The 13,925-nt window shown below is 36.8% G+C and overlaps 1 protein-coding gene across 1 annotated transcript in view; it reads left to right on the top strand.

Annotated features, from left to right (window-relative positions):
- LOC139131041 (atrial natriuretic peptide-converting enzyme-like) overlaps positions 1-9,898 on the top strand; it is a 68,649-nt gene extending 58,751 nt beyond the window's left edge. The window contains exons 18-23 of the mRNA XM_070696966.1: positions 392-508; positions 1,250-1,450; positions 2,799-2,985; positions 3,765-4,033; positions 5,458-5,606; positions 8,394-9,898. Coding sequence (XP_070553067.1) covers positions 392-508; positions 1,250-1,450; positions 2,799-2,985; positions 3,765-4,033; positions 5,458-5,606; positions 8,394-8,570 — 1,100 coding nt within the window. The 3' untranslated portion in view covers positions 8,571-9,898. The remainder of the gene's footprint in view (positions 1-391; positions 509-1,249; positions 1,451-2,798; positions 2,986-3,764; positions 4,034-5,457; positions 5,607-8,393) is intronic.
- The last annotated feature ends 4,027 nt before the right edge of the window (positions 9,899-13,925 follow it).

Here is a 13,925-nt window from a genome sequence, read left to right as displayed (position 1 = left end):
CTGATCTTGTTTCTGGCAACGGTCCTTACATTTACTGGCCCATCGTGTCAGAAGACAATTATACGGAATTACATGATGAAAGTATTCAAAGGCAACTTTTGAGCGTCATCAGGAGACGTTATTTTCTTGCAATTTTGTCCAATTATTAAACTGTAGTTGGAAAACAGTGTACAGAGCCTAGCAAAAATACTCGCCGGAGAACAAGAATACTTTCCACACTGAAGATTACCATGAGCACGAAGTTAACGCGTTTTTTTCTAATAGCATAATTACCACCATCATCATCATCCGTCGTCGCCGTCGTCATCAGCATCGTCATCAGAGCAACTGCAAAGAAATGAAATAAAGTGTTGACATATCTAAAAAGAAGTTGTGGTATGTTCTGTTTCAGATGATAGGAAGTGCCCAGATGACATGTTCAAGTGTCTAAACAGCGGCGCCTGCATTTATGGCAATTGGGTTTGTGATGGCTTCGACGATTGTGGTGATGGCTCGGATGAGGTTAACTGTGAGTTCTACTTCCTGTAGGGTTGTTGATATGTACTTTTCGGCCTGTTAGCCGGAAAATTGGACTATGCAAAGTGACGGAATAAAACAAGCGTTTCCTAGTTGAAGGTCAATGACCGCAAGATGTTGTAACTGTTGCCACGCTGATTGCCACGGCAGAAAAACAAAATACAAAGACAAGTAAACAAAAGAAGAAAAGAAATATCAAGTGGTTACTCATACCACCTGTTCCCATGGAATACTAGAACTTTTGAGAAGGAAATATTGAAAGTCAAACAGAAAGGAAAAGTTAAAATATTGTCAAGTTTGCCTTTTTGAAAGACAATCACATGCCTAGAAAGTAAAGAAATCTGTGGAGTTCCGGAAACCGTTAAGGTATACAGTCACCTGTAATCTAAATATGCCCATATATGGTCAAAGGGGCATTCCTTGTTATTCAAATGCCATGTGAGGGTGCTGTTTTTAAAAGCTGCCACCCGCTTAAAATCTGTGATTGGTTAGATTTTCTCTTATCATGGTAACTGTGGCAAAATTGGAACAGGTGACAGTATACCTTTAATCCACGTTCGGTTTACGCAGAACAATATGAAAAATATGGGGAACATAAAAAGTTGAATACTCTCAGATTGACATTGAACACCCCATCTCTAACGCTAAACAAGCCTTGAGTTCCGATGGCATTGTCAGTATGCTATAGTTTGCGTGGATGAAGTAGGCGAATACATGTGGGTTCTTTTCACAGGTAACAGTGGCGGTAGTGAAACTGAAAGCGAGTCAAGTGAAGACAGCGGTTTCTCAGATTGGAGTAGCTGGGGAGATTGCAACGTCAATTGTGGTACCGGCGAACAGTCTCGCACGAGGCACTGTGAGGTCTCCACGGCGTGTGAAGGTGAAACGATTGAGTATCGGCTCTGTCATCGTAAACCCTGCTACCCAGAAGCGAGTAAGTCCAGCTTTATCTCTGATCAGTTATGGTGTGAGGGACTGGTCAGTTTTTTTGGGGGGGGGTTCCGTGGGATGTCACCCTGTTTGTGATTTTTGTGATGGGGTCACCATGTATTTGAAATTCTCTACTGAGGGGGTGAGTGTGTTTTTGAATTAAGACATGGGTAAATAAAGGCATCATGCAAACCAATAATTATATCACTCAATTAAAATTTTCGGGCACGTAACTGTAATATATCAACCACAGTATCTTGTACTCTCTTGAACCTTTCCACACCCGTTTTTCACTGTAGAGGTCCATAATGGTGGTTAAAGTGTTAAAGATATGTTGCGTTGCCCAATGCCAAGCTTGATGAAATGGCCGGTACATGTATAAGCAAAAAGTGAATTTTCAGTCCCGACCAAACTTCATGTAGTGGCAATATTACACAACACTGTATACATATATGTCTGCAATGTTGACAAAGTGACGTCTCGGCATTTCTATCATTCATATACTGAATGAAAATCATGAAAAATTGTCAAAAGATACAGCTACTATCCCTGACTAGTAAGCTTTATAAGCAAATTAAAACTAATGAGAAAAACAGACTTTCAGTGAGCTAAGCACGAGTCCAGTATTATTTACTGTGATGGCTGGTAGCAGTCTAATTTTCCACTTAAGTTTTTGATTTACTTCAAAATCTGTTCTTTCTTTTACATAGTGATTGACATCAATCTGTGCACAACAGTTCTGGAAATATGTTTATGCACAGAAAGTATGAAGTACATTCATACCTCATTCAAAATGATATAGTCAAAATTTAGCCCATTTTGAAATTTAGACTAACTCTTCTAAATTGCCCATGCTCTGGAGGTCACCCTGTTTTCAAAACTTGGAATGGGGATCAGACTGTTTTAATTTTCGGGGGGGGGGGGAGTCAGCCACTTTTTGATGTCCGCAAAAATTATCCAAGCCCGGTCAAAGAAACTGATCAGTCCCTAATGCGGACACGTCATGGACACATGCGAGACAGTGATATATTGATAATGACTGACACGTTGGTTAGTCATTGAAACACATGTCTCTGGTTAAGTGTGGTACAAAACACATGAACTCAGTCGCTTTCATCCATCAATACATCCATCCATCCATCACACATACATACATACATACATACGTACATACATACATACATACATACATACATACATACATACATACACACACACACACACATACATACATACATACATACATACATACATACATAGATACATACATGAAAATGCAAGAAACAAGTTTCAAGACATTGACTCATACACTTGGAGACGATAACTTTCATGTGACTTTGCATGGTCAACAGCTTCCGGATGTGGCACCAGAACCGTCCACAGTCAACCACGTGTTGTTGGCGGAGACGAAGCAGATAAAGGCGCGTGGCCGTGGACCGCTCAACTGTACTACAAACCATACTCAGACGCCGTCTGTGGCGGCACCCTGATTGGTCCCAGGCACATTGTATCAGCAGCTCACTGCTTTGAAGGAGACATGTAAGTTCCTGCAAAATACCACAAGTGCTTTTTGACTAGACCCAAGCAGATTATTTGGATACGGTGTAAGAGACGTTACAATCGTCAGAACTCTTCATGTCTCTTTGGAATTCGTGGATCGGGTTCTTTTCATATCGGATGTCAGAATAAACTAGGACTGTCTCGCAATAGTTCACAATAAACACGCAGAATTTAGTGAAAACACTTGGATCCTGGTGACCATGAGGTAAACACTGCAGCGTAGATCTAAAGATTACATCCCCACATTAATACATCGAGTAACGAACTATATAAAGGTCCTTTTTCCCATAACAGCCGGAAAGGCAACGCTGTCGATGATTGGTTTAAAGTAAAGACTAAACATGAATGCGATTGGCTAAAAAGCCTAACATGGGTTCTGTAGAAGCATATTGCACTTTGGATGAGGTTCACACGATGACGTCAGCGCTCAAGTATTAAGCTCTGGAATGCAAATCACATGGAAACTGAAAAATATCCTGAAAAACACAATTTTTTATGGGCATTGTGTATTCTTGAAAGCGATATCATTATGCACAATTTTTCAGTTGACTTTTCGCAACGTACTGACAAACATACCCACTGTAAATTTCCATATCACATAACTAATGAAGTCATTTATCTTCGCGCTTTGAAATTATCATTGCCTGAATGCTGCACCTGCAAGATAAAGCATTTGATGTACAAGTTCCGTTATTTTCAGAAATGCTTCTGCGCCGATTCAACTTACAGTAACCTTTTTCCCATTTGAAAATCAAAAGGTCAAATGTCGATAGATGGGTGATTCGTTTGGGAAGGCACACTCGCCTAGGAACGGAGGACGACTCTATCGAAGTTGAGGTATCTGAAATACATGTACATGAAGATTACGGCTCGCCCACGGAAATGGACAATGACATCGCATTGCTGGTGCTCGCACAGCCAGTAAGGACAAGCGACAAAATCAACTACGCCTGCGTAGATAAGGAGGAGGAGACACGCTTTGATCAACACTCCTACTGCTTCATCAGCGGCTGGGGTAACACTGCAGGTAAGTGCTATGTGCCATTGATGTGTTTCGGCTGGCCTTTTTTTTCTGTATATTATCTTTAGAGCACCATGGGTTATTGAATGGGGCAGGTCATAGAATCATTTGCGTCTGCGTTATTACATCGAAAAGCGTCTTCCAATTTATCTGTCTGTCCGTGTCTTTCTGTCTGTCTGCTTGTATGTATGTATGTATGTATGTATGTATGTATGTATGTATGTATGTATGTGCTCCGATAATTGTAGCGGGTATTATTAGGCGATAAATCTTGGTATGCCAGCAAAATTTCCGCGGACCTCATGGTGGTCGGACGGACCATCGGCCGCCACAGTCGAACAAGAAACTTCTTTGTTTTGCTTCCACTCATAAAAAAATTGAAAGGTAGGAGCATTAGCGGTCCGAAAACGTACTGGAAAGTTTACACACGTAACTTTCATATTAAAGCCCCATATAGCTGTATGTCAAATGTACTGGACTTTGCTTCAATATGCCAATTCATGGCAAAATAATGATACTCCAAGTTGTTTCAATCTCTGTTCGGTGTGAGCAATAGATATTTTGCGAGAGGAAAACCCAATATGTTGCATTTTTGCATTTCCTTGGCATTAAAAATTAATATTCAGCAAATACCATTTTTCACATATATGTCTCATGGGGTTTACATCTCTCTGAAGATTGGCTGGTATTTTTGGTAAGGATAATGCAAAAGACACAGCTTACGGGACTTAACTGATTGTTTCCACGGAAGTCCCCATTCTAGAACGAATGCAGAAACTTCTTTTTCGCCTCCGTAATCTACACTACAAAATAGTTAGTTTCACAGAAACAGAATGTTTTGGATGATTTTAAGGCCCGAAGGAGAAAAACGTGTTCTGTTACACAAATATGGCTAGTCAAAACATTTTATTTTTAGGCACCTATATAATCTTCTTTTCTCAGTCGCCAAAAAATCGAGAAGTACCTCATCTCTGTCACTGACGACACTGTCATCTTCTTTGTGCGTGAAAGTGCGCATGTGTATGTAGAGCCATCTGTGTATTAATTATTTAACTATTTTTGTGTTCAAAATTCTTTATTTGGTCAGTTTAAGCTATTATTAATTTCTTTCAAATTCGAATAATACCTCCGTGTATGAAACACATAATGTTTAGGCCTAAATACATACAAATAAAGAAAAATACAAATTTTTATATATAGACCCAATGAAATTTATATATGAGGAAATGAAATAATGCATAAATTCCATTTGTTGAAAATCAATTGCCTTGTATTATGTGTCAAAAATTCGAGCACTGTATGAGTGGCATAACTTACCAAATAAGCACTTGTTTGCAAATAATTTACGATAATGTGTTTTGTTAACATGCTGGTGTATGGTTGGTAATTCTGTGTGGGCATTCTACAATATAAGGCTCTTGCTCTTCCAGAAAATGGTTTTCAAGCAATTGACCTTCAAGAGGCGATGGTTCCTCTGCTGTCCCGAGACGAGTGTAATGTTCCGAGCTCATACGATGGTGAAATAACTGAGACTATGTTGTGTGCTGGATATTTTGCCGGTGGTATTGATGCCTGCCAGGTAAATAACGAACGCTTTGTCCCTCTGCTGTTAAATGTTTAACGAGTGGCCCAATGATATTTTAAAAATTCCCTCACTACAACACATTCTTCAACTAATAATGGACTCTTATTCGTATGTTGATGAGAATGGTTGCATGTTTGTATGTGTTCTCAGAACGAATACATATCCTACAAAGGAATACAAATACAAAATATGAGTTAGGGACTGGTCAGTTTCTTCGGCCTGGGGGGGGGCGGTGGATTATTTTTTGCCGACGTCAAAAGTGGCTGACCCCCCCTATTCCAAATTTTGAAAACAGGGTGACCCCCCCTATTCCAAATTTCTAAAACAGGGTGACCCCCCCCCCCTGGGCGCGACAAAGGTAAACAAAAGATGGACATAATTTATATATATATATATATATATATATATATATATATATATATTATATTTTACATATATTTATATTTTAAATAGTCATTCTATGTTTTAGTGAAATTGTTGACATGTCAGTTGTAAGATAGGAATTTCAAAGTGTCAATCTTAAAGTTTAAATACAGTACATTTTGAATGAGCTGTATTTTGAATGAGCTGTGAATGTAGATGTCCTGAACTGTTGTACAGAAATGGATGTCAATCATTAATATCAAAGAGGAAAAAGCAGTGAATCAAAAACTTTGATGGGTGTTAAGACTTGCCAACCATCCAATTAAATCTACTGAGGAGCCATAGAGAGCTTTTTTAGCCAAATCTGATGTGTACAGTGTCTGAGAGGACCTTTTCTTGTGTAACATTGAAACCATAAAAGCACAGCTAATATGACAAAAACTTCCTTTTTTAACTGTTATTTTGTTCATTAAAAAGCATCTTTCTACAGAAAACCTATGAAACAAAGGAAAATAATTGCATCAATGAGAAGGAAAGATATCTTGTCATTTTTCTATCTCTAAAATAAGTCACTGTATCAAATATATATTGTGAAATATTTGTGCGTGTTGCTTTCTCATACTGAATTCTCACAGAGAGAACAGAAAAGTATCAGGAATTTGTCATCCTTTTCATATGAAATGCAGATTTCATAATGGTACACTTTCACTTAGCAAACATCAAGATATCTCTGAAAGTATGGCGCCCGAAGGGCGCGCCAAAAAATATGAAACATCCTGATATCTCTGATATATATGCCTTGTATATTAAAGTCATGCACCTGAAGGGCATGCTGAAAGATGTATGATATATTAAAGTAATGAGCTTGAAGAGCACGCTGAAAAATATTGAACATACAGATATCTCTGATGTATGTATGCTTGATATGTTAAAGTTGGGCGTGCTGAAAAATATGACTGATTATTAAAGTTACGCGCCCGAAGGGCGCGCCGAAAAATACAACTGAATGATGAATTTTGTGGCTGACACTAGCATTTTAGGCAATGATGAGCCTGTGTCAAATTCAAAAACACACTGACCCCCCCTATTGGGCATTTCAAAAACATGGTGACCCCCCCTATCACCAAAGTCAAAAACAGGGTGACCCCCCCATGAATCCACCGGCCCCCCCCAGGCTGAAGAAACTGACCAGTCCCTTAACCAGAGACATGTGTTTCAATGACTAACCAACGTGTCAGTCATTATCAATATATCACTGTCTCGCATGTGTCCATGACGTGTCCGCATTAGGGACTGATCAGTTTCTTTGACCGGGGGTGGATAATTTTTGCGGACATCAAAAGGTGGCTGACCCCCCCCCCCCCCGAAAAGTGAAAACAGTCTGATCCCCATTCCAAGTTTTGAAAACAGGGTGACCTCCAGAGCATGGGCAATTTAGAAGAGTTAGTCTAAATTTCAAAATGGGCTAAATTTTGACTATATCATTTTGAATGAGGTATGAATGTACTTCATACTTTCTGTGCATAAACATATTTCCAGAACTGTTGTGCACAGATTGATGTTGTGCTGATTCTGTGCACAGATTGATGAGAAATTAATATCATTGTATTTTCAGGTGCCGCCAACGAAGCTGTTCGTGCAAAAAGGTGTTCGTGCGAAGTTTTTCAGCGGGCGGGCAGATTTCAAAACTACTCAGCGGGCGGGGAGAAAATATCGATATTTACTGTGGGCGGGGAAGAAATTTCAGTACTTTCAGCGGGCGGGGAGAAAATTTTTGACAGTGGGCACCGGAAAATACGTAGAGGGAGGGGAAAGCGGCGTGCTTAATAGAACCTAACTTAGAGGGGAGCAATGTTCCAAGGTATACTGCTAACTGCTTGCATGGTTTTGTGTTGATCTGGGTTGCATAGTGGGCATCTAGTTGGCAATGGGGAATTTCAGTAGTAGGGAGAGGGCAGCAGGGAGCTTGAATTGTTGTGGGGAGTGGGGAGCGGGCAGACTGTAGATACCGGAGGGCAGTGGGCATCAAAATTCAGTGGGAAGGCACATTTTCAGTGTATACCAGTGGGAGGGCAGTTACGAACAGCTCTCACTTTCCCCTCCAAGTTTTAGGTCAGGGTCAAAAATAAGAAAAATCGGTATATCAGCCTTCAAAACAGGTTTTGTGATGATTTTGAGAAATTCATGAAATTTACCAGTTGGCGGCACCTGTATTTTCGGATACCATTTGTAAATAGTAAAGCACTGGGGTAAGAGCTGAGGAAGAACTCTTAACATGGACATAGCACTCTGATATTATATGCTCTGACATATACATTTCTGATATTTGGTCCATTGACATCATCATGGATACTTATGTTTCCCTCAGTGATTTCCCATTTGTTTATTTTTTTTAATTTGTTGTTTCTGTTACAACAGGGTGACTCTGGTGGTCCATTGGTATGCATGCATCAAAACGATGAAACTATGGATGGCCACTGGTACTTGACTGGTGTTGTCAGTTGGGGATATGGATGTGCTGGCGAAGGCCTTCCAGGAATTTACAGCAATTTCAATCTTTACATCGACTGGTTAGAGGAAAAAGGAGCCTTGTGAAAAAACTAATAATCTGCTACCTCAAAGAGAACTACTTAAAATGGTACTTGGTTTACTTGTAACAGTGTAACACTGGTTTTGGGGAGTTTGTCATGTTTTCTCAAGTACTAGGGATGAATGACCGTATATTACTTTATTTCTTGGTTTCAATTATTGGACTAACCACTCGCAGCTCTAAATCCTTGAATGTCATTGTCAGGAGTGCTATTTTGTCTGCCACTGTAGTAAGGTTCATAGTAACCTGCACTAGCATGTGTTTGATTTTTAATGTGCAAGTTTGTATTTCTATACTCATTTCCATAACTTCCACTGATCCTGTCCAGATGGTCCAATATTTTCCACCTCCCTGTTGCAGGGATTAAAAGCTAAGAATAAAGCCATGACAACACATACGGGTACAGTGCTCTTTTTATGACAAATGTCAGTTCTTTTTATGACCAATTATATGTACAATTTCATTCTATTCGCTACAAGGGGCTGACACATTTCTTGTCATAGCAATGTACGCTGTGATTGAATTTGTACATTTTAAATACCTGACATTTGTTGAACAACACTTAAAACCTAACATTCAAATTGTCATACTTAATGATTCAAAACCATAAAATTGGCAAATTAATTTTAAATAAGTTACTGAAATATAAACTTGTTTCTGTTGCTGTTTGAAGAATGATTTTAATTGAAGAAAACTGTTCTTATTAAGAACCATTTTATTCATCAAGATGGCCACTGAAATTTTATTTTTGTTTGAAAAGGACACGGTCCCTTTTTATTTGTTTCACATTTTAATGGTTTCATTGAGTTCATGATGAATAATTGAGTTGGCTTTTAATTAACTGATTTGATTTTGCCTGTTAACGGTGTTGTTTATCTACTGGAAGAACAAAATTTGCCTCCTGTAATGTTTAAGAAAATCTGTATTCATCTTCTATAAAAAGCAATTGAGTTATTATATAAACAATGCAAGAGACATTGCCATGTATTGTACTTATCCACACTCCGGCATTATTTCATGTAACAGCAGTCAAGGCTGTTGATATAAAGTCAAAAATGGTGTCTCATCACTCATCATTCTGATCTGAGGATCTGGCCATCCTTGGTATTGAAAGTTTACCTTGGTGCCCAATTTAAGAGTGCTGTACTCTGCAGAAAATAATTTTGTCCACAAGAAACTCTCTTAACTACTCCAAGATAGCCTGTATCATGCATTCGCGTACTTTATTTTCTGCTGTATGTAATGATAATTTTCACGGTGAATATATCACAAATATATATTATATGTAGTCATGAGTCAATTTTCTAAATAAATTACACACTGCATCACCCAATTTGAAGATATGGTCTTTTATTTTGTTTGTATTGCCTATGGAAGAATTTGGGGTTTACTCCCAGACACGCTTACAATCAAAGTTAAGTGGACATTGTGTGCCACACGGAATGTATCAGATACATGGTTTCAAATGAAAAATAATCAGAATGCAGGTGTTTATACTAGATTGTTATGCTTTACACAAGGTTGATGTTTCATTTTATGCTTATTACGTTTGATTCATGAGTGTTTTGCATCTGTTTATATTCAGTGAATACAACTTTGATATTTGGTCTAATTAGAGAAAACCATTTATGAATATGCAAATGAACTGATTATGATATGTTTCAATAACCAAACTTTAAGCATGGCTAAATCTAAGTATAAACAATGCACAGTATAATTTCAATCAAATTCAGTGCATTTATTTTTTAACATTTATGGCCTAATTACAGAATATCATTAAGTATGCAAATAAGCTATTTATCAGTATGTCATGGTTTGATGTTATCAAACTTTCCACATAATAATGCTAAACAAGACAAGTACGTCTTAAATTTCCAATGAAATTCAGTGCATTGAGAACTAATATATGTCCTCTTTACAGAAATTCACTGAATACGTAAATAAGCTATTGATCAGATTGTCATGATTATCAAAGTTTCAGCAAAAGCAAAACTAAGTATGATGAATATATCTTAAAAGTCCCTATAGCTGCAAATATGTAATAAACCAATTTTGAAATATACTGTTTTCCAAGAATTTTCTTTGAATAAGAATCATTGAAGATTGAAAAAGTGTAAAGCACTGTCATAAGTGTCGAAAGTGGCATGTAAATTCAAAAGTATTAACATCTTTTAGATTTCCTGCCATTTTCAAAAACTAATCATGTGACAAAGAAAGTATAGATTACAACAATAGAATGTGTGTCGTGCATCCAAGAAAATGGCATCATGCTTGTTTCCTTTATGATCACGAGGATGTGTATGTGCGAGAAATACTGCATTTTGTAATTTTTCTGTGGGGTGCCATTTCATGAGTGCGGCACGCGTTTATTATTTTACCTGTTAAAACGTGTAGGCATGGTCCACATCAGCGAGCAGTGATATTTCTATACATGATCCTTCAGTTAGCACATTTACAAGAACCAACTTTGGTTTGAAAATAAAATCATCAAAATAATGCATAAAATTTGCAGCTATTAGGGCTTTAAACAACTGACCAAATTAAGTGCATTCAGTGATGATATATGCCCTACTTACATAAATCTATCAAATATGCACATGAGCAAATATTGAGCACATCACATAAACTTTTGAGAACAGAATAATCTAAGTTTAACCAATGTACCTACGAATTCTGATCAAATTCAGTAAACTCACTTTTGATATGAGGCCTAATTGCTGAATTATTAAATATGAAAATAAACTAATAATGAGCATATAATATACACCAAACTGTCAGCCTTTTAATTAAATCAGAAGTGTCATAAAATTCTGTGTATCAGCTTTGATATATTTATGACCAAATTAAATTATGTGGACTGATTATATAAATTCATGGAAATATGCAAATGAGAAAATAATCAGTTTGTCACACTAGCCAAACTTGCAGCATTGGTAGACCCAAGTATGATTAATAAATAGTGGTGGTTTGGTTAGAAATCAGTGCCTTCAGTATTGACATATGGCCTAATATGATAAATTATAAAATATGCAAATGAGCTGATAAACAATTTTGCAAGTTTTTGTGCGATGTGTGATAGTATGTTGGTGCTAGTGGTTCATGAACGCTATAGCGTGTGGATGGGTTGTAGTCAGAATAATCATAACAACTTAGCTCAGTCATTGAACCACTCTTTTTAAGGGTAGGGTTTTGGCAGAGTGGTTTTGACTGTGATGTCTTCACTAGGTGACTGGGTGCCATATGTTGTGAGTCTGAAAATTCACTGAATTGTCTCATTAATCAAACTTACAGCATTGGTACACCCAAGTACGGTCAATAAAAAGCAGAGCATTGGCATATTCAGTGCATTAAGTATTTATATGTGGCCTAAATAGGGAAAGTCATTCAATATGCAAATGAGCTAATAATAATCATATAATATACACCAAAATGTCAGCATATGAATTTAAGTATATGCTATGTACTTCAAAAATCTCATAAAATTCAGTTTCTTCAGTTTTGACATATGTATGGCCCTATTAGAGAAATTCATTAACATGCAAATGACTAATATGATAAATGAGTTGTGGGGGTTTGGTCAGAAATTCATTAAAATATGTAAATGAGCTAATAATCAGAATATCATGCTCTTGAAACTTACACATTATGTATGACCAATAAACTGTAGAGGGTTGGTTGAAATCAATGTATTCTGAATTGATATATGGCCTAATATGAGAAATTCGTAAAATATGCAAATGAGCAAATAACAGTCTGTCATACTTACACACTTATTAAACTTTCAGCATGACTTAACCTAAATATGACCAACATTCTTCAGAGGTCTAATGAAATTCAATGCATTGAATTTTGATGTGAGGCCTTATGTACAAAAGTACATGAACTATGCAAATGAGCTTATAATCTGTATGCCACACCAGTCCCTCCACCCATGGGACGGTGGCCACACCCACCAAACTTTTAGCATATTGAGACCATAGGCGATTAGGCTGCCAACAAAGTGCACAGTAAAATTTAGTTGGCAATTTTTGAGATATAGTCCATTGTACGAAATAATTAATTATGCAAATGACCATTACTTCTGCAGACCACACCCATTCTATATGAAATAATTCTTTGCGCATATGCATAAGTCACAGTGTATAGTATTTGAGCCAAGTTTGAAAAAATTAGTCACAGCAAGTCTAATGATAGCTTCAGACATGTAAAAATGGATACAAAATGGCCGTCTGGTGGCCATATTGGATCGTATCAAAAAAATCAATTGATGTGCATATGTATGCCATAGTGTCTTACCAAGTTTGAAAGAAATTGACCTGGGCAGATCTGATATATCTGTGTGGACAGACAGACGGATGCACTGACAGAAAAATGCACAGATGGAGCCTAATTATGTCAGTTTCTCCCCCAGATATGTCATGATGTGTTTTCCTTGTGGCAAATTTAAAAGAAAAGAGACACCACAAGTCTGTGAAATGGCTCAAGACATGTAAATCATAACACAATGGTCACCAGGCAACCATATCAGATTGTGCAATGAAATAATTCAGTGTGCATATAAGTCAGTGTACTAGTATTTTCTTTGTGCCAAGTTGTAAAAATTTCCTTGGCATGTCTCAGATATCTGCAAAGATAGACAGACCGACACACACTTGCAAGGGCCCAATCTATAAGTCCTGCTGGTTGAATAACAACAATCAATATAAAAGAAGAAATTCAGAATTTAGTCTTTATCAATTAATCTGTAATAAGGAACTTTGATCTTAAAGTTGTGCTGCCACCTAGTGGTGTTGCTTCTTTATGTTTTGATACACGTTTTCAGATTATTCTTACAAAGGCAGCCAGCTTTGCTGAGCACTTTATTGCCGTTGACATTTGCAGTTTTCCAGAACATATTGACTGTTATAGCCTGATAAGCCATGAATTAACCAAGAAACATTTTAATTCTTCTTGAACTTGACCAAAACTGTTGCATTGTATAATTTGAAATAAAAACACATCAAGTACACAGGATATCCATCACTTGAGTTTCACGCACTCGCAATCACAGGGTGGAAATTTAACCAATTAATCAAAAATTATTGTTCAACTGGGAAACTCCTTGACAAGAAGATTGACGAAATATATATATATATATATATATATATATATATATATATATATATATATATATATATATATATATATATATATATATATATATATATATATATATGCATTGATGAAATATATATATATATATATATATATATATATATATATATATATATATTTATATATAGTATTTTATTATGAAATATATAATATATATATATATATATATTACTATATATATATATATATATATATATATATATATA

This window comes from Ptychodera flava, chromosome 4 (assembly GCF_041260155.1).
Source record: "Ptychodera flava strain L36383 chromosome 4, AS_Pfla_20210202, whole genome shotgun sequence".
In the NCBI taxonomy this organism is placed as follows: domain Eukaryota; kingdom Metazoa; phylum Hemichordata; class Enteropneusta; family Ptychoderidae; genus Ptychodera; species Ptychodera flava.
This window is presented reverse-complemented; position numbering and strand designations above follow the sequence as displayed.